Here is a 27844-nt window from a genome sequence, read left to right as displayed (position 1 = left end):
CTCTCTCTCTCTCCCCCTCCTCCCTCCCTCTCTGTCTCTCTGTCTCTTTCTCCATCCACCCCCGTGCCCCACCCAATCATGTGAAGATATAAGGAGAAGATAGTAGACTGTGGCCTAAAAAATTCTCACCAGAATTCAGTTCTGATGATTTTCCGATCTCCAGGACTGTAAGCAATAAATAACTCTTATTTATATAAGCCACTCAGTCTGTACCATTTTGGTATAGCAACCCAAACTAATGCTGCCTCCACCTGGCACATCATACAGTAGTAATAGTTTCACTTTGCAGAAGTGGGCCTTTCTACTTACCTCCAATTCTGGAACAGTGGCTCACAGATTTGTCCCAGAGGGATTGGTAGATAAAACTGAGAATTTCTCCTGAAAGGAACTGACCTAACTTGTGGAAAATCAGCCTACTGGGCATGAGTAGAACTCTGGAGATTTTAGAAAAAAGAATGAATAAAAATGACCAAAGCCTCAGGGACACCGTCAAGCACACAAAGATACATAAAACTGGAATGCAAGAAGAAGAATGGAGATGAAAAGGAGCTGAAAAAAATATTTGAAGAGACAATGATAAAGTTTTGAGACTTGTTGAAAAATAATCTATACATCCATGAAGTTCAGTGACTATATGAGAAACAAAAAAATCTACACCCAAACACATTTTAATAAAAATGCTGAAAGACAAAGTAAAATTGAAGACAATAAGAGAAAAATTAGTTATTACATACCAAGGCATCCAAATAATATCTGCTGACTTCAGATAGCAAACAATGGAAGTGAGAAGGCAGTGGAATGAGATATTCAAAGTGCTGAATGAAAAGCAGAACTGTTAACCAAGAATCTTATGTTCAGCAAACTTTTGCTAATTTGAAGACAAAATACATTTTCAGAGAAAAATTGAAGAAATTTGTTTCTAATAGACCTGCCTTATAAGAAATACTGAATAATGATATTTTTAGGCTAATAGTGAGTAGCTCCTGAAAATAATCCAAATCCTTTGGAAAAATTAAATTCCATTAAACGATATTTGTTTAGAAAAGACAACACCGATGACTATTTTTCCACTCTTTTCTCTTAAGTACTACCTATCTCAGTACAGAACTCCTCTCTTATATCATTTCTCAGCTCAGATGATCAGAAGCCTTCTGTCTGTCCCCATTTTGTCTCATCTCCCCACATGTACTATAGCATCAAGATATATGGCTTCTGTATTCTAAGATACAGCTTTGTTTGACACTTTCATCCATCTCTGTTGCCACCATGTTAGCGTGAGCCTCTGTTCTTTCCTCTAGCTGAATAACCACTAACTGGGCTGGTCAATTATACTCTCTCCCTTCCTAGTACCATTTTCTAAGCAGCATCAAGGAATACTTTCTTAACACATCAAGTGGATCATGTTCCCTTTACCTGAAATCCTTTGGTGGCTTCTCCTTGCACATAGAGTAAGGGTCCTTTATCCTGGCCTGTAACTTCTGCCTCTTTTTCTAGCTCTACTCTGGCCACAGCTGGCTCTGCTCACTTGAGAGACATTGATTGGCCTTCTAGTTTCTCCATTCTCCAAACTCTTCCCTGTGGCATGGCTTTTGCACACTGTCTCTCTGCATGGAGCACCAGCTCTCTTTCTCTACGTTGCCCTCTTTTCTTTTCTAAAACTTAAATATTGCCTTCTGAGTAATGCTTTTTATAGCCAATTATCTTTTTGTATTTTTACCTCTGTGATTTTTTTTTTCTAATAACAACTGTCATAATTAAAAGAAAGAAAATCCTGGTAGCATACACAAGAAATTTAAAAAATTAATTCTAGAAAACAGAACACAAAGTGGGGTAGAGGAGCACATTTCCTTCTCTAATAGATATTTTGTACAATTTAAACTATTTAAAATTCTCATTTTCTAATTAAAATTTTTCTGAGGTAGTTAAATTTTAAAGTGTCTAGTGTTTAAAATGCCCTGGGGAACAATCATATGAGTCTTTAGATCTCTTTCTTTTGGAAATCTTTTTACAGTATTAGCAAATTTATCCTTAGTTTAGATGTTTTTAGTGCATGTATTTTTGGAAGATATATCTCAATATTCTATAATTTGTCTTGTATACTTATATAGAAACAGGACAATGATGACTAAATATATATATATGATGTGTATATGGCATTAAGTTTTCATTGTCTTACATTTCTTAAGGCGATATTTTAATCAGGATTGGGATTTCATTTTATATTTTAGTTTGATACATTTATAAAACTCAGAGAGCACAGTATTTCAATTAAATATTGCTAAGTTTGTCCTTAAATAGCATGTAATTGGAGTTATTTTTTGTTGTTCAGTACCCATTTATGATTACAGTTGAGTGGTACATTGAAGCAACGATGCTACTTATTCCCACTGTGTTAATTGCAAAACAATAAGAATTCCAAGGTTATTAAACCAAGTTGGCTTTCCAAAATATGGTGGATTTAACTATTGTGACCATCCTTCTGCTACTTGAAAATGCTGTTTAAATTACAACCAAGACACAGCAAGAAAGAGAATTAAAGTGTGAAGTGAGGGAATCACACTGTTGGATGTAAAGACGAAGCTCCAGACTAGGAGAATGCTACTCAAGTAGATGCTCTGTTAAGGAAGGAGGCCAGGCACTGAAATGAGTGCTGAGAATTGGAGCCTTCTGTTTTGAATTTTCCCTGGAAGACCCTATGTGGTCTGTGTCTGTTCAAGTGACACCTAGAAGCGAGTCTCTAATACTGGGCCTTGATGAGCTGTTCTGTTTTTATTTTGTATTTCTGTATGTATGTACATATGGATATATGTATTTAGTACCGGGGATCAAACTCAGGACCTTGTGGTCCCACTTGTGAGGCAGGTGGCAGCACCACTGAGCTAAATCCTCAGCCCTGTTCTGTTTTTAAAAGGTGATGGGGTGAGTGATTCTCCCTGAGTCATTAGAACTTCATGCATATGCCATTCATCTGAATTTATAACTATGAAAAATTTGTAACTATTACTTTCATACCGATGGTGCATGGGATTCTTGTGAACAAAACAATACTCACTAAAGATAATAAAATGAGAACAACAATAATCCTCAGATCATCATCAGTGAGGCAGAATAAACTGATGAAACAACTGGGAATCATATTCTACAGTTTTAGGCAATAAACTATCAAGAAAAATTAAGAGGGGGCAAAGGAGATTTGTAATGGAAAAAATAAGGAGTTTTAAAAATTTCTACATCAAAAAACATTCACTGAGCATCTCTTTGTGTGGCATTACTCAAGGGCCTGGTGTGTAGTATTTAACAAAGCAAATGAAAATCCATTTCCTTGAGTACTTGCATTCTAGCAGTCCTAGAGAGAACTAAATCAAATTGAAATTCTTTTTTAATGCTATTGAAATAAAAGAGGTCTACTTAAATAGGAAGTGAGCTTAGTTGAAAAATGAATCAATAAACTGAAAACATAACTTAATATATTAGCCAAAAGGGAAAATGCAATGGAAAAACCTGAATAAACATTTAAGAGGCACAGCTAATTAAATAAAAAAGGCCAGCATGTATCTAATAGGAATTCCAGAAGGATCTAACTGGGTACCTGTGAAAGCTGCAGTATTTGAAAAGGTTGAAACTTTGCAGAACTTTTGCAGAAAATTAAAGTTCTCAGATATCAGAAGTCATGGACAGGCTGAATACGTCTAAAGTCATATGTAGACAAATTGTAAAACTACAAACCACCAAAGCCCAAACTAGAACCCAGACAGAAAATACTGATTATCTTAAACAACATAGTCATCTTAGCAGCAGTTACAGAGGTCAGAATGTCATAGAATAATATCTTTTTTTTTTTTTTTTTTTTTTGTACCGGGGATCGAACTCAAGTCCTTGTGCTTGCAAGGCAGGCCACCGAACCGCTGAGCCAAATCCCCGGCCCCCATAGAATAATATTTTAATATCACCATGGGCAAATGCCAACTTTGAATCCTCTACTTGTCAAACTATTATTTCAAAGTGAGAAGGAAGTAAATAAAATTTCAAATGAAGACTTAAAGAATTTACCACTTATATACACTGAAGTAACTAATCAGAAATGATCATTAGGGAAAAATCATTGAATCCAAAAGGAAAGACATTTAGAGGCAAGAGTGTATAGAGAGAATCATAAAGATGACAATAAATCTGCATAGGCACTGTAAAAAATATTTTTAAAAATGTGTCATCATCATCAGAGTTGCACAGATACACATTCCCCAGAATTGCTCAGGAAGAGAATCAAGCTTTTGATTAGTTCTCAAATCAACACTTTATGTTAGACATAGGAAAAAATAGCATATATAATTTCCAGTACAGTAAAATGAAAAATAAAGGAAACAAGAAAATCCAGTCTGCTGAGAGGCTGCAAATAAAGAAGGAAAAAAAATAAAATAAAACTCAGGATAACTAAAAAAAAGCAGTAAGATAGTAGTAACAAATCACACAAAACACCGTAAGGGTTCAGAATTTGTCACTTATTTAGAGCTTTGATTTATTAATGGAAGAATCCCCTAGATCATTGAGAACTTCACCATCTTTCATCTGCTTGCATACATTGCTGGCCTGTATTTTATGTTAGAGCATTGCTTGCTTGTTTTCTTGCTTGCGTATTGATGGATTGATTGATTGATTGTGAGACAGGGTTGCACTCTGTAGCCCAGCCTGGCCTCAAACTCAGGATCCTCTTGCCTCAGCTTCCCCTGTCTAGGATTACAGATGTGCACCACCAGGCTCAGTTTAGCATATTGATCTTGATGGATTTACTTTTGAAACTTCCTCGCAACTTAATTGTGATAGTTGGCTTTATCTAAACATTGAGGTCAAGCCTATTAAGGGAAATGTGTTCTTTGTGGATGACATGTAGGGAACTCTGGCCTTCTTTTTTTTGGATGTAAGCTAATTTGTTGATTTTACGTTAGGCGGGAATGAGAGGGGAATCAGTTGTGTGTTAGAGTGGTGGCAGCAGAAGTTGCACTGGCACAGTGGACAGTCCTGAATACCTTCTTTATGTCAGGTACTGCCCAAAGTGTATTGTATCATTATTAATTTCATGTTATAGATACGGGAGCCAAAGCCAGGAGAAGTTAACATTGAGACAGTCTTAGGGCCAGGAATTTAGCTTAGTGATTCTACTGCCTGCCTTGCAAGTGCAAGGATCCAAGTTTGATCACCAGTACCAAAAAAAAAAAGAAAGACAGAATCTTATAGCTGCATGATATGCTAAACTTTACACTTAATAAAAACTTGTATTTAGCAAATATATTTGCCATGATTTTCCATTTTTGCATTGCTATACATTCACAGCTCCATGTTACTTGGTTCATTAGTGGCAAAAAGGCTGATGTAATCTAAAATTAATTTTGGCTCTACTTATAAATCATGCTGTGCTTGTCATTTTTAATATAAAAGTGCAGAATTTCATAAATTTAAAAGGAATCATCTTATAGAGTAAGTTGGTTTTAATTTCCATACAGTCAGAGCTACCGTATAATCACAGTGGCCTTAAAGATACCAAACCTTTCATTTCTACATTAATGCTCCATCCATTGAGCTAAATCATAACTAGTATGTTGTTTTGTGCCACACTCTAGATTGATAGCTATGCTTTTGTGTAAAGTTAGATACCAGGTTTTATAATTAGGCTTAAACATCTAGGCTGATAGGAATGTTCAGTCTAGCTGATAGGAATGACTACATTTCTTCTAAAAAGGTGAACATTTTCTCACAGCAAGTTCATGTTCGTTACTCTTAGTAGAGAAACAGATTTAATGCAAGATATACAAAGATGCTAGGATTTACAAGGTAGGCTTACAACAGCCACCCACACAGTCAGGTGTGGAAGAGTACAAAAGGGCTGTCTGTGTGCTGGAGATCTGAAGGATCCAGAGGTCAAGGCCTGGAGCTCACTGAGTGTGCCCTGTGAATCTGTATCAGGAGGCTGGAGGGGATGCACTGGAAAGCTGGAGTCTGAGTTGGACGGCAGGAGTCAACATCAGGGTGCAGGTGAGGACTGGAGCTCCTTCGCAGAAAAGCCAGGTTTCCTTTGTTGCTCCCCTTTTATTTCATCTAGGGTACAAGCCTATTGGTTGGTGCCACTCACACCCAGGGTAGGTCTTCTGTCTTCGGTAAATCCATTCAGCCACACCAGAGCTATGCTGATCCAGTCGAGTTGGCCATTTCTTACTCAAGCTGATGTATTCAGTTAACTATCATAGTATTTACATCAAGGGCTAGAAAAAGTGATCATAAAATATTATTTATATCAATGAAATTTAAAATTTAACCTCGTTTTTCAAGCTTGTTTTATGGGTTATCATTCCTACAAAACATTTCCCCTCAACTTTCAGTTTATTTCAGTAAAAATTTTTCCTTATTCTAATATGCCTATCCTACACTGACCCATTCTGCTTTCTATTCTATTTATTTGTGTCTTTCGTTATTAGATTATCAGTCCCTTAGGATGAGGAACCCTGTTGTCAGCATCCCTATAGACCCCTCGTCCACCTTCCTCTCAAGCCATAAGTTGCTGCTGTCTGTAATGAGCAGTGTGAAGTATGGCAGGAGTGAGGTAAAGAGTACAGGCGTAATGTTGAAACTTGTCCCACCCTGGAGTTAGCAGGATGGCCTAGACGATGAAGAAGGGTGACAAGTAGAGAATGCGAAAAAAGTAATGCTCAGTGTCATAAATGACTAGGCCTGAAAGGACGGGGCTAATTTCAGGACACTGGAATAGGTAAATATCTGTCTCTTTTTCCTCCTGACTTTGTTAATGTATGATTAGCAAAGGAGAATAGTGTATGATTATGTTGTACAGTGTACTTGTTTATGCATGTGAAATGATTAAATGAAGCTAATAACATATGTATCACCACACATATTTTTTGTGGTGAGAACATTTAAGATCTCTTAGCAATTTTCAAGTAGGTACAACTGAAATGCAGTATTATTATATTACTAATGCATTTTTAATACATTTATAGTCATTGTAGGCTCTCCACATGTACCGTCCTAAGTGAAAGTTTGTATCCTTTGAACAAACCTTCCCATCCCGTGTTTCCTCCTCTCCCCTAGCCACCCCCTGGCAACTATCGCTGTACTCTCTGTTTCAACCTACGAGTTCACCTTTTTAGAAGGAATATGTAAATATTTGCTAAGATTCTTCTTTGTAGTGATGAGAAGCTTCTTAATCTTAATGTTATTTCTTATTGTTCTGGTGACTCATTTATCCAACCTCCTGATTTATGGTCATGATAATTAAGGACACTGTAAAAATAGGATCATATTTTACCCAGTTGAAAAATAAATAGGACACAGTGGATGTTCAAAGGCTGGGCACCTGTGGACTCACCACGGGCACATTTTCTGCTTGTGTTGTTTGTCTTACTCTAAGTACACCCTCGCTGCTGTGAAAACAGTAAATGTTGTAGTTCCTTTATGGTGAGAGGAGACAGTTGGGCAGAACAGCTGTGCTGTGGTCAGTCGCTGCATGCCGTGACCTTTCCAGAGTTGGTTGTCTGAATAACTGGGTCAACTCCAAATGGTGGTGCCTCCCCATGCCAGGCACTACCACTGGGCTACATAAATAAAATTAAAACATCGCAGCTGTAAATCTGTACTTTTCTAAAAATTCAAGTTGAAACCTATCAAAATTTTAGGATGTAACCTAAAATTTGGGACACCTAAAATTATAGGATGCCTGACTTTGCTTTCCTCTACATTGTTTTGCCTGTATTTCCATTGCTCCAGCGTTCCTGCCCGTATCTGCTGGCTGTTTCCCTTCTCCTATCTCCTAAATGCTATCTGTCTTCCACTCTCTCTTCTTTGGCTCTTGGTGTTTAGGGAACACTGATGATTTTTTTCTGCCCATTATTTCTCTCTCTCTTCCCCATGTATTTTCCTAAATAATATTTTTTTATCCTTTTCATGTCTTTTTAAGTTTATTTCAGCTTTTTCGCTGAAATTGCTCATGTCTCTGGCTAAAATTCTTTTCTTTTGCCTTATCTTCTGGAAAGAATCTACCTTACATAAAATTAAATATCACTGCTGGTTAAATGAATATTGGCTTCCATAGAGCAAAACAAGAATCCTGGTCAGCTTTCCTTGCTCCAGCCCCTATCCTGAATAGCCTGAATAGCATAATATTTGATTTTTCATTACTGTTGACTTTTTTTCTCTTCTTTTATACATACTATGTAATGTTGCAAATGTTTCTAAACATATTCTTTCATGAGAAGTCCCAGCAAGATAATCTTCACTTGCAAAAACCATAGGATCTCAAGAACTGTGTGAAATCCATCTTTTTCTTTGTTTGAAATCATTGCTTATATATTACACTGGGAATATTTAACATCATTCTCTCCAGAAGAAGTAACTGCTGCTGCTCTGCTAAAGATGGTGATGGTGGTTTGGGTGAGGATTTTGAAGGCAAAAGGACAGAAGTGTGAGGAGAGCAGAGGCAGCAGTGATGAGGTGGGGGTAGTGGAAGAGCATGTGCAGGGGGTAGCTACTTGGACAGATGGGTCATAGCACCTTAATGTGTCTTTATTCTTCTGCCTCTGGGCTGTGAAAGGGACCCGTAGTGCCACACAAACTAGCCCAAAGCAACACCAGTAGCTGCCTCCACCAAATCATCCCGATGGCTTGTTCTCCACTACTCCTTCCCACCGGGTTTGGAAGGACAGACATTCTCAGCCTCCATTCTGTGGCCTTCAGTTACCCAACTCAGAATGAAGGAGGCAAAGGCGGGAGGTAGATAGGGACAGTGAGGTAATGATGCACGCAGATTTAAAGTTCTGAATATGTGGCAGACTTACTAATTCTCACCTCAAGTCTGAGACCGATATTCTGTTAGATGCACACAGTGGAAACTGTGAGACACAGTCGTGTAGTTGTGGCCCTGTTCTTTGCTGTTTTTATTGTCCCTTTTGAAAAGCAAGCAAACAAATGAAACACTGCTTTTATTGTTACTATGTATTTGCTGGTATTATTAAGAGAGACTAACAGGATGATTTTGGTCAAAATGTGTGGGAAAGTTTTTCATTGCTATGTGATTGTGATGTTTCTTATGCCTTTGTTTTGAGACAGTGCTGTAGTACTGTAAAATGAGAACTTATGTATAATAAATACAGAAATGCTAAATATTGGTTGGCTTGAACATCTTCTAGGGGTCAGATTTATCATCTCGACTTCACCCTTCAGATTCATTCTTTTTTTTTTTTTTTTTTGTACTGGGGATCAAACTCAGGACCTTGTGCTTGTGAGGCAGGCAGCAGCACTGAACTAAATCCCCGGCCCCCAGATTAATTTTTAAATTGAGTTCAAGTAAAGGATGTTAACATTTTTGAAAGTAAATTTCTTTTGACTAGCCTCATTTTTGGCTGCTAGTATGTGAGGGACTTCTTTGCCTTATTTTAAAATAAGAAAAAAGGGGAAGAAGGAAATTAAAAGTTTAACAAGAAGCAGTGTCTTTGCGATGTATATGTATATATGTATATGTGTGTGTGTGTGTGTGTGTGTGTGTATGTGCAAACATATTCATAAAGATGTGAGAGTAATTCCTGTTTGTAGTTCTTGTCTGAAAATTAAGGAAATGATGTATGGAAAAGTTTCATTGATCTTCGGTATTTCCCACTGTGATAATGTCACTATAACTGGGATAAAAATGTAAAACATAATGCTTTGCTGACTATATTCTTTTGGTTTGTCAAACTCCTATATAAAAAGTAATACATCATGAACTTCTGTACATAATAGTAAGAATGTAATCCTGATTTTATTGTGATCATGTTTGTTGCTTAAATTTTAAGAAAAATTTCCAACACTATCCTTAAAATTCTTGCGTTATTTATTATGTCTTTTAAGATTTATGTTCATGCTTCTGATATTCAGTAAGTCATTGTTTGTAGGTCTTAAAGAGTAGGATGAAAGTTAAAATTCCAGTTTGCATGTGTGTTGCTGGGGAGGAGTTGGCTCAGGGCTGTGGTCCACCTGGCAGCGGCTGGTGGAGCGGACATGGGCTCACGCTAGGCTTCCTCCTCTTAGCGTACTGCTCAAGCTTCTCCAGTTGTTGCGAGCTTCCTTAGAAATGGGGAAACTCTCACGATGACAAAGGAAAAGCGGTGTCCAGATATGATTCCTACAGTTTCTGTTAATTTTGTGAGGATGCTAACCCTTGATTTAAAATTGGGGCTGTCTTGGGCTTGTTGAAGCGGTTGAGTTCCCATTCACTCTATTTACATTCACCCAGTTCTAATGTGGACGTCTCTTGTTTGTTCTAGGGTTAGCGGTTTCTCTGCAGCTCTTGCATGGAGACGTTGAGCAGATCAGAAGAGAATACTCATCCGTATTTTCTCATGGAGTGTCCATGACAAGGAAGCTGGGTTTTTCTAATATTATCATGCCTGGTAGGTAACTTTGGGATGGAACAAAGTGATGAAATATAAGTGTGTTGTCTATTTTTGACATACGAGAGGTTTTTCAGATGTTCACCTTTGAAGAGTCCACATGGCCAAGCTGAAGAATGAAATGAGGTATGTGATAATAAGCAAAAGATCTTTACATTCTGATGACCTTCATGTAAGTGACTTGTGGGAGCTATGGCTTCATTGCGTAATGACCGTGATAACAACAAAAACTGAAATAGCATTCGGAAAGTACTTGACCCTTTGCTGGAAAATGTCAGTGAAGTTGCTTAGAGTATTTCCTGATAGGGTTTGATAAGAACACTCACTGAGCCAAAGCTGGCATGTCTCAGAGGATTTTTCATTGTAAATATGTATCTGTTCATGTAAATAAGCAGCCATATGAAAACACCATATATCTTTCTATACCTTTTTGAGACCTCTTTGTGTACAGTGTATGATTCAGATCAAAAGACTCCCTAAAAGTTCTTATTTTCTGAGCAGGAAGAAGTGGGCATGAAAGAGTCACACTGTAGAATCAGTGCCAAGTTTACGGAAACTGATGAGTTTTGCAGTGAGTTGGTCCTCATCTCTCACCCAGAGCAAGGTTTTCAGAGCCTTCTCCTGTACAGTCTTCAGGCTGTCTAGGTTTTACAGAGGGTTGGCATGCACAGCCTGAGGAGCTGGGCAAGAACAGTGACCTGCTGGGTGGGGAACAAGGGTGAGCAACTTGGTGGAACTTGACTTAGTTCTGGCAGCAAGCATTGGTTGAGCATCAGTGTTCGGCAAGGGACAAAAAGGTAAAGGATTAACTTATTGATTCTACAGATATATTTAGTACTCTCTGTAGGCCAAAGGATGCTTTCTAGAAATTGAGGATACCGTAGTAAAAACAACAGAAAGAAAATCCTTTCCCTCTGGAGCTGGCTTTCCATTGAGTCAGATCATAATAAATGTCTAAGTAAAATATGAACAGGATTACTGAAAAACTAAAGAACACCTGAAGTGACAGTATTTGAGGGATTAAAATTGTCACTAGGTAAGAAATGGGTGAGAAGGACGTGGGGAAAGCACAGAACAAGAGCATTCCAGGCAAAGGAGAAAGTGCAGAGGGCCTGAGGCAGGAGAATGGTTGGCGTATGTGAAGAACTCCAGGAAAACCAGCTTGGCCAGATAGAGTATGGCAAGGGGAGTGGGATGGCGCCTTGTAGATCGCTCTGAACGCTTGGGTGGAGGAAGGAGCAAGGGGAAGGTTTCAGGCAGAGGTATAAGAAATTGATGTACAGAGTCGCTGGATCACTGTGGTTGCTATGTGATGACTGGGGAGGATACACGCCGGGACACCGGAGTGTGTGTGGAGTACAGTGGAGGCTTCTAGAGTAACCCAGGCAGTGTAATTGTGGCTTGGAGCAAGGAGTTAGCAGTGGAGCTTATGAGAACAGCTGTTGAACCCTCAGGGTATTAAAGTCCAGGGAAGAGTCCTGGGGGAGGTGAGGAGAGCCACAGAATGCTTCTCTTACTGAAGATCTCCTGCGGAGGTGACACCCAACAGGATTTTTGCAGCTAAGGACTCCAGGCCCACATCCCCCAAGTCATTGTCCTCTTGCTTTTGTAAGAATTAGCATCTGCTCTGTCGCTGAGAGGATGCAGTCAGCTTCACCTCCCACTTTTGTCTTTTTCATCTTCCTTGTCAAGACTCCCATTCTAATCTCAGAGGTGGACTAAGCGATATGAGTTATTGTGGGTTATACTGTATAAAATTTGTTTGACATAGTCTGCTCTTCTTTTAACAAACCAAGGAATTAATTTTTATCCGTTACCAAATTGTGGTGAGTTTGGTCTTTCATGGGAATGCGCTTCTGTCCCTTTTTCTGTGTGTTAGACGATGACAGATTGGATGTTGTATAATAATGCTTCTCCCACCTCTACAACCAAGAAGAGGGAGGAAAAGTAGACCAAATGAAGTAGTCTGAAGTTGTTGACAGTATTTTGTGTGTGTGTGTGTGTGTTTGGTACCTGGGATCGAACTCAGGACCTTGTGCTTTCAAGGCAGGTGGTGGCGTCACTGGGCTAAATCCCCGGCCCTATTGTTGTTGACAGTATTTTTTAAAAGTGAGACTGATGTGGAAAAATATAACTCCCGGCCTGTTAGATGTCAAATGTGCCGAGTTTGTGGTCTCACATCAAAGCATGAAGTCAAGAACCAAAGGAGGAAGTTAAGAAAGTTTTATTGGATTCTTTTAGTTCTCTTGGAAAGATACCCAGCAGAGGGATGGCTGGGTCAAATGGAACCTCCAGTCCAAGCTCTTTGAGGTATCTCCATATTGATTTCCATAGTGGTTGCACTAGTCTGCACTCCCACCAACAATGGAGGAGGGTTCCTTTCTCCCCACAACCCCGCCAACATTTGTTATTGTGTGATTTCTTGATCGCAGCCATTCTTTGTGGGGTGAGGTGGAATCTCAGTGTTGTTTTCATCTGCATCTCTCGAATGACCAGTGATGTGGAACATTTTTTCATATATTTTCTTGCTGCTTTTACTTCTTTGTATGAGAAATGTCTGTTCATTGGAAATAAGGAGAGAAGAGTGGCTACTGGATTTCTAGGAGGGGTCCTGAGTGGATGGTCGCCGAGACCCTTTTTCAAGGGTAATTTGTACAGCAAAGTCACAACATGGGCACAATGTGGATCCAACTACAATCAATTTACAGGATTACAAGTACTGTATAGCTGCTTATCTCTAATGATCCAATAGGACATGAGTCACGTAATGAAGGGGTATGGAAAGAGCAAAGACAATTTGGAGAGTGAGGGAGTCCACATGTTCTAAGCACCACCTGTGTGTCTGAGGCCCAGCTGGGCCAGTGGACCAGGTGGTGCTAATCACCATATAATCTCAAGTTGCTGTTTATTTCTAGGGAAGCGTTCAGGCCTGGCTATTGAGGACTGGCTCGCTTCAGATTCACCTCCAGCCACAATCCTGATGTCTTTATCTTTTTGTGTTGACTTCCTCAAGGGCCCAGTCCCTCTGACTACATCTTAATTTCTGTCTAACTTAGCTGTCTGTGATACGATGCTCTAAAGTCCCATAAAAGCAAGCAGAGCCCCTGGCATAGCCATGAGGCCCACTGTGAGCACTGCCATGAACAGGGGTCTCACATGACTGCACTGTGTCATGACCTCTTGATTGGGAGTTGTTCATGCAAGGAAGGCTGAGAAAACAGCCAGGAACGGTCCGTGAGGTGACCTGACCTAGCTTGGTGACCCAGTCTGCCTGAGCAGCTCGTGCAACTTTTGTTGAAAATGACTGTTTATAGATCTGTTTATGGGTGATGTGCTATTCAGTGGCTCTTGCAACCGTTCATTGTTTCCTTTGGTTGCTATAAATAATGGGTACTTCCTCTTCAACAAAAGAGAAAAAATTTCATCCCACTGAAGCAAATTGATGGGCAAATCTAATATAAAAAACATATTTTAGAGTGGAATGCAGCCAGCCGCTAGAAGAATTCCACATCTTGGTCTCTGGACAGTGTCACTGAGAAATGGAAAACTCTAAAGCAAGATGACACTTCACTGGATGAGTAATTGTCTGGGAGGTGCCATGCTTAGGTAGCTTTTGTCTGGCTTTAGTGGTGGAAATGAACTTTCCAGGGAGTGAGACTTGCTTAGGTCCTTATCTGGCACCACCTTTTGATGCCAGGTTCCTCCTGCTCAGAAAGGCAACCCTTTCTGACCCAGGCCTGCTTTGCTGGGCACCGCAAGAGAATTTTTGACCAACACTTCATTCTCTTTCTTCTCCCCTTTTCCTTTTAGTCTTTCCAGTTAGTTGGAGAAAGAAGAGATGTGGTTACTTAAATAACTGAAAGCAAATTTAAAACTCACTGGAATTTTTTACATTGGGAAACACAAAGTCATTGTTCTGTTTTCTTTTGTTGTTTTCAGACTTGTCAGCTACTTCTCATGAGTTGAGTGAAGATTTGAGCTGAGAACATGTTTATGAATAACATTTCTAATCACCGTGTTACATGGGCTGCCTGCAGGCATTTTCTTTCTCTATTTTCCAGACTTGTCCTTCTGTACTGTTCTGATAGGGGTCAGGACAGGTGAAGCAAAGGCTTATTCCAAGAGTACCAAGTTCCTCAACATAATCTGCAGAGAGAATTATCTGTGCTCTGGACATGGAAAGGAACGTGTAACACTGTCTTAGGGTTTTAGGACACAACAGTGCTGAACTCTATGAAATGGGAAGCCATGCCAACAGATTCTGCTCTTTGTCTTGCTGTTGTGCAGGCAGATCTCTAGGTTATCCCCTGGTGTGAAGAAAGGATCTGTCTTGCTGTTGAGCTATCAGGAAGTCTCTTTGGTCCTTCTCTGGACTGAGAGTCAATCAGCATTTTATGGCCTAGGCTGTCCATTTCCAACTAAGAAAAATCATTTTCTGAGAAGCGCTATCATGTGATCTAAAAGCCATATAAATCAGAAGGGACTTCTCTGGTCTGGTCTCTGAGTCAGTGGAATGGTCAGCAGAACAAATATTTAAATTGCTGCTAGAAATCTGTGAGCCACAAAAGCTATTTTAAATTTACTAACAGCTACTTTGTTTCAAGTGACAAAAAGAGGTGAAGTTAATTTTAACTGTAACTGTGCTTGTTATTTATCCTAATACATCTAAAATATTATCATCTTGATAGATAATCCATATAAAATTTTTCTAATGAGCTATTTTCACTCTGTTTTCAGCCTCCGTCTGAGAGCTAGGGAGCATTGTACATTTGCAGCACAGCTCTCTGCAGCCAAGTGCTCAGATGCCACATGTGGCAGCAGTTACAGTATGGGACGGCCTGACCTGACCCTAAGTGGTCTAACAGACGGTGCAAAGCAGACCTGGGCCATGGCTGAGTACCAGAAAGGTCTTGTTTCCATCCACAAAGCATAGTGGAACAAAGCTGACTGATGGATCTGGGAGGTCCCAGAAAGTCTGACTACCCCACCCCTTTCCTTGAATGTCCAGTCTTCCTCTGAAATGTAGGATTCCTTCAGGCGGTCCCGTCTCCATCAGGATCTCCCTGCCTGTACCTTGTTCCTCTGGAGACTTGCTCCCACACAGCAGTTGGCTACACTGTCACTGTTCGTTAGGGAACTTGTCATTAATGCCTTCTGGTATTTTTAGTAGGTCTTTGAAGCTTGTAACCCTAAAAAAGATTAAATAAAAACAGCAGAGTAATAGGGAGAAGGAGGGAGCTGAGATTTGAGAGCTGGTTTTGATATTGACCTCAGGGTGTATTGAAATTTGTTTTGCAAGTCATTTGTCTGGATAATGAGTTCTAGGGCTGGGATATTATAGATATATGTGCCTCATGTCTAAGAAAGCAAGCACTTTCATTCCTTTAAATACAAGTATTGTTCTTTAGTACTTAATGAGAGAGAAATGCACATTAACAGATGGAATTAATTACTTATATACTTAATTAACTATATATTTTTAATCTAACCAACATTCTCTACCTTCTTGTCTAGGTCACTGAGCCTCCATCAGGTATGGTGGCAGCCATTTGGTTTAGAGCTGAACCCCTGATCATGGGGAGAGGTGGTGGTCTTTCAGCCAGTGTATGCCATGGGCACTGAAGAGAGATGGGAGCAAAGGTTCCCTCACGTCACCCTGAGGCTTTGTCCCAGCCCCGATAGAGGAGGGGAGGGGGTGGCGCTTCCAGGCACCCAAGGATGCAGGGTTCTCCCACTCCCTTCTGGCTCTCACGCATTGCCCCAGAGTGTGACGGCCACAGGGGAGCACAGCCCACCCCTGCTTTGCCCCCGTACAGAATGGTTCTGCAAAGCCTGTCGCAGGTGCTGCTCTCTTAGTTGCTCTTGTATGCTCGACTGTCATGCGCACAAGTTTAAAAGGTACTCCCCCAAGTCTTCAGTACCTTTTTATGCTCTCCTAAAAACAAAGTAAAACAAGTAGAACAGACAGAAAAAAATTGATAAGCCTTACTGGAGTATACTCTATGAGAAAAGATGTAAAGAATAACATTAGCTCATTTTTCAAGCCATCCAGATATTTTCCCTGACTGTGGTCTGCTTTAGTCTTCAGTTACCTGTGAGTCTTATCTCTCTTCCTTTCTCCCCTGCCTCTTTTTTTTTATTTTTATTTTCTTTTAATTTGTGATATCAGGGATGAACTCGGGACCTTGCACTTGCAAGGCAGGTAGCAGAACCATTGAGCTAAATTTCTGGCCCTCTTTTTTTTTTTTTTTTAAATATAGGGTCTCTGTAGGTCTTGTAAGTTGCTTGTCTAGTCTCAAACTTGTAATCCTCTGCTTCAGCCTCCCAGGGTTGCAGGCCTGTACCACTAGGCTCAGATCGCTTCCTCCTCCTTGTAGGAGTCATGAAATGATAGAAATTGGATGTGAAAGGCACATTGTATTGGTTTCCTGTGAGTGATGTAACAAATCACCATGAACAACAGAAATGCATTACATTACAGCCTGGAGGTCACAGTTTGCTTAAGTGTGATAGACTGGCAAGGCTGCATTTTCTTCTCATGGAACAAGGGAGGGTTGATGTCCTTGCCTTTTCCAGTTTCTGGAGGTTCCCACACTTCTTAGCTTGTGGTTCCACATCATTCTGATCTCTGTTCCCTCATTAGATCCACTTCTCTAACTCTGACAACCCTGCCCCTCTCTTTTAAAAACCTTTGCGATTATATTGGAGTAATCCAAGAAAATCTCTCTATTTTAAGATCCTTAATGTAATCACATCCTCAAAGTCCCTTTAGCCATGTACGGTCACATATCCAAGGTTCCAAGGATTTGGACCTGGTCATCTTTGGGGAGGAGGAATCATACTCTGTCTACCACACACATGAAGGACCATCTAGCCCAGCCAGGTAGTGCATGGACTTCTTCCTCATGGTCCCTGATGGTAGTTTTCTGGCTTGTACTTGAATATTTGTAACAACCCAGAGCACATCATCACATCACCCTGTCTCTGTCCTATAAAAACGGTGCCTGGTTCCAACACTGGCCCGACCAGTGCACAGTAACACAGGGCTAACACCTTCCAAGCTCGAGCCACTTGTGGTGACAAAGGCTGACTTGCACTAGCTTAGCTGATGGCTGTGCTCACTCTCTGAGATACATTTTTTTCATAGGTAAAGTGGGGTTACTAATAATACCTTGGACACATTTCTCAGTCTGTATTTTCTTTGTCTATAAAAGATAAACTAAAGGGCTGGGGAATTAGCCCAGTGCTTCTGCTGCCTGCCTCACCAGCACAAGGTCCCAAGTTTGATCCCCGGTACCAAAAAAAATAAAAGTTGAACATCAAAAGATAAATGATAGTGCCTTCCTATAAAGTAAAGGTGAGGATTTAACAAGAGATTCTGCTTACAGATCTGTACAAAGAAATGTAGCAGGTACTCAGTAAAGTGCATTGATGCTACTCTTTGTACTAGGATTACTAATTCCAGTTGAATAGCCCTTGTCTGAAATCATTGGGAATAGGAATGTTTCCTATTTCAGAGTTGGTTTTTATTTTTTTAATTTCAAAATATTTTCAGACTTCACCAATTAAGTTTCTGTAATCTAAAAATCTGAAATTTGAAATGCTTCAAAATCTGAAATTATTTGAGAGTCACTTGAGCACTTAAAAGTTTTACTCGCCAGGCATGGTAGTGCCCGCCTGTAATCCCAGCACTTGGGAGGCTGAGGCAGCAGAATCGCTGTGAGTTTGAGATCAACCTGGGCTACATAGTGAGTTCCAGGTCAGTCTCTACTACATAGTGAGACCCTGTCTCAAAAAAAAAAAAAAAAAAAAAAAAAAGTTTTAGATTTTCGCCAGAAGGATGTTCAACATGTAATACTGTAGTCATCTTTGTAATCATTATCACCATTTTTGATATTTGTTTTTGGTACCAGGGATCGAACTCGGGACCTTGCACTTACAAAGCAGGTGGCAGTACCACTGAACTTAAATCCCTGGCGATAATCTTTTAAAATTACAGAAAAATTCTAAATCATTTATATGGTATCTTTTGCATTTTAATTAAAGGACAGGACACTTTTTTCCCCACTTCCGTAAACCTTAACAAGTGCTCAGGTCAGATACTGGGCTGGTCCTTTGGCTGTGTGCTGTAGTTTATGTCATGTGATGAGCACACATTCAAAGCATTCAGAGGACAGAATCAGGGATCAAGACTTTATCTCCTGATGGGAACCTCTTGCTTGCTTAGGTCAAGCCATTGATCAGCCCATTTACTGTAGTCACGAACTCGTTTGACTTTGTTCTCACATTTACGGCCTTCATTCTGTCTTGTCTACAATATTTTGAGGATCCTTCAGTGTATACAGGTTTTTGAGCCAGTGAGCCTGTTAAAGAGAAGAGAGTGTCACACACATCAGATTTACAGAGTAATGAATTTGAGAGGTGTGAGGTATTAATAAACATTGCCAAAAAAATAGCTCTTCACACTGGTGCTGTGACTCCATTTGATATTCACTTTATGGCTTCTCTCTTAATTACCCAAGATGCTTTCCTAATACTATTTGGGCTTATTAGTTTTCTCCAGAGCCCATCAAATGTGTTGATTTTAATTAGCACTTGTTTCAGCTTTCTCCTGCATATTTTGGCAAAACGTGGCACTTTGCAGTAGTGGAGCACAGCAAGCTGCAGTCTTCCTGGGGAGAGGCATATGCAGAATGTTGTCCAGGAGATGTGTTCTTCTTGGCGTGGTCTCTGTTCAGAGGAACCTTGCTTTAGTCTAAACGATTTGCAGGAGATAAAGGGGCATACAGGAATGGTGAGGGTTGAGGGAAGAGACTGTAAAGCTTCTAGATAAGTGTTCTAATTTCTGAATGTGCTTTCTTTATTCCAGAAGATCTGCAAAACAGAACCAGCATAACATAGCAAAGTCATCCAGTCCTTTGTACCACCTCTCCTGCCCTGTCTTCTACCTGTGCTCCACTCCCATTTAATAACAAAGAATTTGAGTTCCATGGGTTTCTATTGTGCTATCTAGCTCTTTCTCACAGAGCAGAAGCAGGGAGACCAGAACCTAGATCTCTCCCTCTTCTGATGGTCCTGTGACTCTGGCTTTCAGGCATATTTATGCGCAGACTCTCTTGTGCAAGAGAGAGATAGAAGGGTGCAGCTAACTTACAAGCAAAGGAGGCACTGTGGATGGCACTGAGAATCTAGTGTCCTTGATGACCTCACTCTTTTGTTGGAACATACCACTGCTTGCTCAGGTCCCTCATTCTGAGGCCTCCTCCCATTAGTCGGTTGAAAATATGACTCCTCTCTTCCCACTCCCTGTTCCCTATCCCTCTTTTCCCTGTGTCCTACTTTTATCCACAGTATTAGTCATCATTCAGTATATTATGTATTTTGCCTGTTTACTGATGACCTACCTCTGTAGGAATCTGTAAGTTTTGCTTTGTTCAATGGCTGAATCTAATAGGCCTAGAGTAGAATTTAGGAAGAGGTGCTCAAGAAATATCTGCTAAGTAATACAAGGAAGAAGAGTGTTGTGACGCTGGCGGTACTTGGTCCTGCTTTCCCTCCTGTGTGCCTGGCTTGTAGATACTGGGAAGCAGGTTACCTTGCAGACCTCCCTCATGCCCCCTGCCTTTGTTGAAGTGGGAGTGGCAGTGACTTCCAGACCTCGAAAGTGCAAAGCACCCACCCACGAAGCACTCAGTGCTCACCTTTCAGGACAGCTTACCCCTGGATGGTTCCTCAGTATGAGAAATCCCTAAGGTAAAAACTCCTAGGGCTCAGGATTTAGCACAGTGGATCCGCTGCCTGCTTCACAAGTGCAAGGTCCCGAGTTCAATCTCCCCAGTACAAAAAACAAAACAAAACAAAAAACTCCTATAGCGAACCTTGTCATTACTCAGCATGTGGTGTATAGTACATTTATAAGATGTGTCCAAGAAGCAAAAGAACTTGGCTAACATCTTCTGTTGTAAGATACCTTAATCTGAAAGTCATGTTCTTACCTGCCAAGTCTGTCTGGGAAAAGTGTTGTCAGGTCTCCTCCCAAACCTGTAGTTGAATTAGCCTGTGTGCAGTTATCACTTTGTCAAAGTTGCTGGATTCATAGGACAAAATCTGTGAGTTTGCTGTTCATCATATAATGGAAATTTAAAAATAAATAATACTGTGTGTGTTTCTGTGTGTATTGAAATCTATATATGTATATAGATAGATATGCCTGTCTAGAACATATAATCTTGTTATTACTCAGTAAACATTACAACTATTTATATAACATTTGTATCCGATTTATAAGTAATACAGAGATTATTTACAATATACAGGAAGATGTGTGTAGGTTATATGGAAATACTGTGCCATTTTATATAAGGGACTTCAGCATCTATGAATTTTGCTGTCCACAGGGTGTCCTAGAAATAATCTCCCATGGAGACTGAAAGATATCCATGTAGTAATAAAATGAAATGAGTTATTTATTTTAAAAACCTGGCAAATTTATAATATTTCTGGGGTTAGTCACTAAAAATTTTTACAGTTTGAAAAAGTTAAAGTGAAAAATTTCCAAGGCACATAAATACAATTTTTAATGTGTTTAAATAGTTGCTTTTCTTTTAGGTTTCTAAATATTGCTTTTCTAAGTTGGTTTTTATGAGCTTATGAAAATACTGAAATTTAGAAACCAGAGACGTCTGTATCAATCGTTCCCACTAATGTATATTTTATACACTCTGGGTGAAGGTTGGTTAAATTATAATCCCTCTTAGAATTCACTCAACCTGTCTGTTTTATGCCCATCTATTTTCTAGTCAGCCCAGGTCACCATGAGCAGTGTGATCACAGAGAGTTCGCTTTGTAAAGGTGATTAGGTGCCTGCTGTGTTCCTTTGGTCATGAATAACTGTGTCCTTTATCTTGTGTACACTTCGATCAGGAAGTTTTATAAATCTCTTATTTGTGGACTTGCATATATGGTCATTTTTCCTTTGGGTGACTTGCTTCCTTATGGGAACAAAAACTGTTACATATGATTTTTCAGAGAACTATGTTAAGTAAAAGTAAATTCAGCCAGGCCATCTCACCAACATTTACCTTCCGAAATTTTCAAGTCTTAGCTCTTTGCTTGCTTAATTTTCTGTATTCTGTCCATTTGCCACTTAATTCTTATGAGACGTAAATGCATGCTGTTAGCCCAAGTTTGCTAGTTGGCACCAGTTTTTTCTTTCTTTTTCTTGGCAATAATCAAAAGGGGTAAGATTAAAAGGCATTCAAGTATGAATCACCAACAGAGAAAAATATAGATGGTTTATGTGTGCCTAGAAAATGTCAGTTTGAATATAGAGCCTTTCTCATTTGTTTTATAGTTTGATGGTATGAAATATTAAGTTGAGTTTGTCTGTATGGCTGAGTTATTCTACATCTGTGTTCATAAAGCACTAATCTGGATTCCTCCAGCAGTGAGATCACTTTGCCCATGAATTTTGGAAAAGACTTAAATTGCAATTGGACTCTTTGCAGTCCTATCATTTTATTCCATTTAGGTATTTCTTCTCTACAGTGCTGTGACTATAAAGTAGTAATACTGGTTTCTGTGAGCCACCTCTGCTAGACTGTCATTTTGTAATCACACTTCATCATTGAAACAAGGGAAATACTGAAAACTGGTAAGACTTAACAGCACTTCCACTCGGCCCCGGTATTCACCACCTAAATGCACATTTGCAGTGTTCCGAATTCAGACTAGCAGAAGCTGCCTTTATTCTTCTTGGATATTGGCAGCGAGGGTGGTTACCCTTTTATAAAAGTATAAACATATTTATACTTTATAAACTAAGGTTTTTCTTGATAGAGAAATTTGTTTTATTTTCTAATTTATGAAAGCATGTTTTAATTTTCTTTTCCTAATAGGTGAAATGAGGAATGATTTATATATCACCATAGAAAGAGGAGAATTTGAGAAAGGAGGGAAGAGTGTGGCCAGAAATGTGGAAGTTACAATGTTCATTGTAGATAGTAGTGGCCAGACCTTAAAGGTACGTTGATAATGGATATTTTTTGGTAAGTAATTCTACATAATTGCTATGGCTTCATCTTTAATATGATTGGTTAATTTCTTATTTGCAGTCTTTTCTTCTCCTCTCTACATAGTTTTCTTTTTAAAAAATTCATTAAAAAGCTTCTCAGAATATAAAATAGCAAAACAAAAAGGCTTTTTACATTTTGTTTAATTTACTGTATCGATAATTTCCCAACAGCAATTATTCTTTAAATGAAGTATTTTTATGTCATTTAATTTTTTTCCTTTCATTTACCATCGTGTTACAGATGAATCTTTCTTTTGGCAGTTGTTCTTCTTTTTTTTTTTTAAGGTCATTTTAAATTAAATGAATTAATTTTAACCACAATAGGGCAGGAAGATGGGGGACCTGCTTCCCAGTTGGTGTGATAATAGAGGGGTTCTTTATGGAAAAGTATTTTCCCAGAGCTGCCTCTTGGTAGAGAAATGCGCCTGCCTGTTCTATCACAGGGTTGTCCCCATGGCTTAGTGAGTCACCCGCTGAGGCCTGAACAGCCTTTTGACTTCAGCAGGTTGGGAACTTTGCTGCACTCTTGAATTCCCAATGGGGCAAGCAGCTATCTCCCACAGGTCACCACAGCCCACCCTTGGCACAGCATGGCCTGGGAGTCAGCATCAGAATTAAAACGCCCTAAACTGCAGGAGCAAATACAGAAATGGGGTAACAAAGGGCAGGGGAGTGATTTCACAGAGGTGCTCCTTGGGGAACAGACAGTGCTGCTGTGGTTGTTCTGTACTTTCTAAACAATTTTTGAATGGAGCTGTCTTTAACCTGCATGTTTTCTTTGTTAGGATTTTATCTCTTTTGGCTCTGGCGAGCCGCCAGCTTGTGAGTACCACTCCTTCGTGCTTTATCATAACAACAGTCCCAGGTGGTCTGAACTACTGAAACTTCCTATTCCTGTGGATAAATTCAGGGGTGCACATATCCGCTTTGAATTTCGACATTGTTCCAGTAAGTGTTTGGTGGGGTGTGGCTTTGTGTTGGGGTAGTTGCTGGCTGATCTGTGCCTAAGATGTAGGGTTATCTGCAGAAAGGGGAACAAATGAGAGGCTTTGGGAGGGAGGATGAAGATAAGGGGGAATTTCAGGAAGGAAGTAGGTTCACTTCTCTAAAAACCAACAACCATTTGGGAAACAGAGAGGAAGTTGGGGAGGACATCTGTAGAAAGAGTACAGATTCTCCTTAAATTGATTGCTGTCATAAAAAAATCAGCTCAGCACTTAGAGTCTACACAGAAGGATAAGGCACAGAGTTAAAAACCTGGACCAACTGGTGGCATTGGGTAGCCTTGACCGTAAGTCTGGTATTATGGGCTGAGCCAACTCTCAGAATGAGAAAACCCACTCAGAAGTTCCTGAACATGCAAAATCACTAGGGAAACCTCTGATAGGCTGAGTTTTATGTCCATTTTGCGTATATTTACATCACTGTACAAGCTTAGGTCATGTTGAAATGAGTCAGATAATGTCATCTGGAAAATGCCTTAGAACATAAAGTAATTGCCTCGTTTTACAGATTTAAACAGCTCAAAACAGAAATTTTAGAGGATTTTTTTCATGTGTACATCACTATCTATAAAGTTGTCATTTGTTGACGTCCCTGTTTTAATTCTCTTGCTCTCCTTACCACTCTTTGAAGCCCTTACTCCCTGGCCCACTGATGCCAATCTGAGATCTGATGGTGTCTTTGTCCCCACAATGTGTCCTAGACTGTGTGCCAGAGTGCCCATTCTAACCAGAAAAGGCTCTGACGAATCTTGGTTTGGGAGCAGTATAAAAAGCCAAAGATAGAGGAAAAGTGGAGAGCAGCAGGCTCTTCTCCAGCTTGGAAGGAATGGAGGCACAGCCAGGAGATGCATGATGACTTCTCTGCGTGACAGATATTATAATTCACCCCAGCTTTGGGCAGAGAAGAAGGACTTTGTCCATGGCCAAAACTATGGCTTCTTTCAGAATTGCCCCACACAGCTCCATAAATGGTGCTTTTGTGGGTGTTTCAGGGTGTGGGAAGATGGCTAGCAGGGTCTTACTGTTCTTCCAGAGCCCCAGAATTTCATGTAAAAGACTGAAGTGGGAAAGCACAATGGACTTGGTGCAATTCTGTTCCTTCCACTGGTCTTTGCTATGAATTCTCATTTGGATCTAATATGAGCTTTGAGATTTAAAGTAAGAAAAAAGTAAAGGAAAATAAAGGTGAAACAGCAGGGAAAAGGAGAAAGAGCACTTGGCAAAACTTATTATTATTCATAACTTGGAAAGCAGAACAAAGACTATACTCAGTAAAATCAGTTAAGTCTCTGCTCTCTTCGTCCTTCTACTTCAAACAATGTTCACACATTTACTTTCTGTCTTTTGAATGTTCATTGTTAAAATTCAAAAGAAATAGTGAAGCATAAAGTAGGAAAATTCCCCATAAATCCCACAGACTCCAAATACCGACAAAATAATTGTATCACATGGGCTTCCAAATACTTCAGTGTACATATATATTTGTTCGAAAATATCATTTATTCAAGAAATGCATATTTACCAAATAGCCGCCACGTACCAGTCACTTTCCTTCGTGCTGGAGATGTATCATCAAACGCAAGGTACCGTACCGTCTCTCCCAGAGCTCTCGGTCCTGGGAGGGAGGACCGACGAATGATCACGTAAATACATAACTCCCCTTGCCCACATCTTCCCTTATCCACCGTGTTGCTTTCTGTGTTTTCAGTTACCAGTAGTCAACTCCAATTCGAATATTAAATGGAAAACTCTAGGAGGGAACAATTCAGAAGTTCTAAATTGCACATCACTGGTGGTGGGAAAGTCTCAGACCAGCCCACTCTGTCCCGCCTGGGCTGTGGATCAGGCCCTGCCCAGGACCCCACCCATTTGTCACTTTGTAGCTCTTGTGGTATCGCAATACTTACGTTCAGTTAACTCTTACTTTACTTACTAGTGGCCCCGAATGTGAGAGTAGAGATAAGCCAAAAAGAAGCCTTAAGCTGACTCTTTTAAGAGAAAAGGTACAAGTTCTCAACTTACTAAGGAGAGAAAAAAAAAACGTAAGCTGAGACTCTGTAGATGTACAAAAGTTATTGTTGTTAATCTCTCACTGCACCTAATTTACAAATTAAATCATAAATACGCATATAGCTGGGGATTTAGCTCAGTGATTCTGGTGCCTGCCTCACAAATGCAAGGACCCGAGTTTGATCCCCAGTACCGAAAAAAAGAAAAAAAAAAAAAGTATGCATATACAAAAAAAAACCCCATAAAATATATAGATTAGATGCCTGTAAGTGAGACGTTCACTGCAGTCCCAGCACACGTCCTCTGAAGACAGGGTTGGGGGCACCACACGTCAGGAAGGGAGTGGCGAGCACAGTAAAGAGGACCCCACTGAAGTCAGGGGCTAGAAAGTGATGACGGTGCCTATCATGTTGCCGTCTTACCTGGGGTAGTCAGGAGAGAGGTCTCTGAGAAGGAGACAGAGCAGCAAAGTGAAAGAAGTGAAGGCCTGTGCCATTGGGATATCTGGGGCAGAATAATCCAGGCAGAGAGAAGAGTAGGTACTAAAGACATGAACTTGAAACATGTACGTCATTTTCAAGGGATAGCAAGAGAACAGAGAGGTAGCAGAGGAGTCAGATCTCACATTGTTATTTATGTCACGGTAAGGACTGGAGTTTATTTGGAGTAATGAGGAGCGCTGCTAGGGATCAAGGTGAAGAGTCTGGCTGCTGTATGGATTGTAGAAGGCCCAGTGGGAATAAGAAGGAGGCTTTTGTAGTTCTTCAGCTGACACACGAAAGTGGTCTGTCTTAGGATGGAAGTGCTTTAAGTGTTTTTTACAGATTATTGACAGATAAGGTGTGAAAGGAGAGGAGTCAGGGGTGACCCCAGGAGATTGGCCTGAGAATGAAGTGTTCATTGATGTAGAGCAACAGGAAGAATATGTTTAGGGAACAAAAAATCAAACATTCTATTTTAGACATTTTGTGTCCGTTAAACTGCAAAATGTTAGATGGACAATCGAATGGGATGCAGGTTGGAAACTTATACTAGTGAATGAGAACATACAGTTCATTTGTCTGCTATAAATATCTAATAACCAGTCCTCAGGAGCAAGGGTAGGCTTACCTCTGATGTGAGCAATCACTGACTCCCATAGTATAACAAGTATGGCCAAGTTTTAGCTTCTTCCATGACTTCAGTGAATGTATAGTTGGAGAAAGATCCACATTCTCAGCTTTGGTGATCCAGCTCCAGCACTCCACTTTTTAAAGCCCTAAGTTGAAATAGTACAGGGAGGTCGAAGGATAACTCTATGGCACTCACCACATTTGGTGGTAGGAGTGGTAAGAAGGAGCCACTAAGTGACATAAAGAAGGATTAGCCAGTAGGTTGAAGGACAGTCAAGGAAGAAGAGAATCCAGGAAGCTGGATGAGGCATTGTTTTCAAGAGAGAATTGATCAGATATGTCAGGTGCCAGTGATAAATAAATGAGGACAGAGGTTTATAATTTGATTTGACATCATAGAAGTCATTGAACCTGATAAGTAATTTTAGTGGATTGGTGTTGATGACTGTGAGCTCAGAGAGAGGTAGAGGAAAGGAAGGAAAACAGTGAATATAGACAAATCTTTTGAGAGTTTTACTATAAAAACATGAATGTATTATTCATGGAGAGAAAGAATATTGTCAAGATGTCAGTTCTTTCTGAGTCTACAGATTCCATGAAATCCCAGTCAAAATGCAATCCTAAAGATTACAATGAAAAGCAAAAGACTTAAAACAGCAAACACAATATTAATGAAAAACAAAGTTGGAGGAATGATATCACCTGACTTCAAAACTTACTGGAAAGCTACAAGTGACCGAGATAGTAAGATAGTGTGGAGGAATAGAGCGATATTTCAGTGCATCAGAAAAGAGAGCCCAGAGACAGACCCACGTAAGCTGAGTCTCCTGATCTTTGACGCAGAGGCCAGGGAAGCTTTTCCAGATGAAATAAAACAGGTGTGGGTTAAAACCCATAGCATATACAACCCCAAGAGTGAACCCTAATGTGCCTGTGAACTTTGGGTGACAATATCAGTTCATCAGTAGAGACAAATACGCTATTCTGACAGGTTCCTTGATGGAAGGGAAAGGCTGCGCGTGTGGAGGAGAGGCATGTGGGAAATCCCTGCACCTTCCTCTCAGTTTTACTGTGAACCCAAAACTGTTCTAAGGAAATAAAGGCTATGAAAGAAAAAGAGAAGAAGGGGCCGGGGATTTAGCTCAGTGATTATGCTGCCTGCCTCAGAAGCTCAAGAAGTTCAATCCCTGGTACCAAAAAAAAAAAAAAAAAAAGGAA

At 40.0% G+C, this 27844-nt stretch overlaps 1 protein-coding gene across 1 annotated transcript in view; it reads left to right on the top strand.

The window, feature by feature from the left end:
- Dock4 (dedicator of cytokinesis 4) overlaps nt 1–27844 on the top strand; it is a 433388-nt gene that overhangs the window by 261674 nt on the left and 143870 nt on the right. Inside the window, exons 14-16 of the mRNA XM_033755915.1 lie at nt 10302–10427; nt 22325–22449; nt 23286–23448. Of these exons, the coding sequence (XP_033611806.1) occupies nt 10302–10427; nt 22325–22449; nt 23286–23448 (414 nt within the window). The remainder of the gene's footprint in view (nt 1–10301; nt 10428–22324; nt 22450–23285; nt 23449–27844) is intronic.

Source organism: Fukomys damarensis, unplaced genomic scaffold (assembly GCF_012274545.1).
Source record: "Fukomys damarensis isolate Sample0158 unplaced genomic scaffold, DMR_v1.0_HiC HiC_scaffold_4, whole genome shotgun sequence".
NCBI lineage: Eukaryota > Metazoa > Chordata > Mammalia > Rodentia > Bathyergidae > Fukomys > Fukomys damarensis.
The sequence above is the reverse complement of the archived record's forward strand: the minus strand, read 5'-3'. Positions and strand labels throughout refer to the sequence as shown.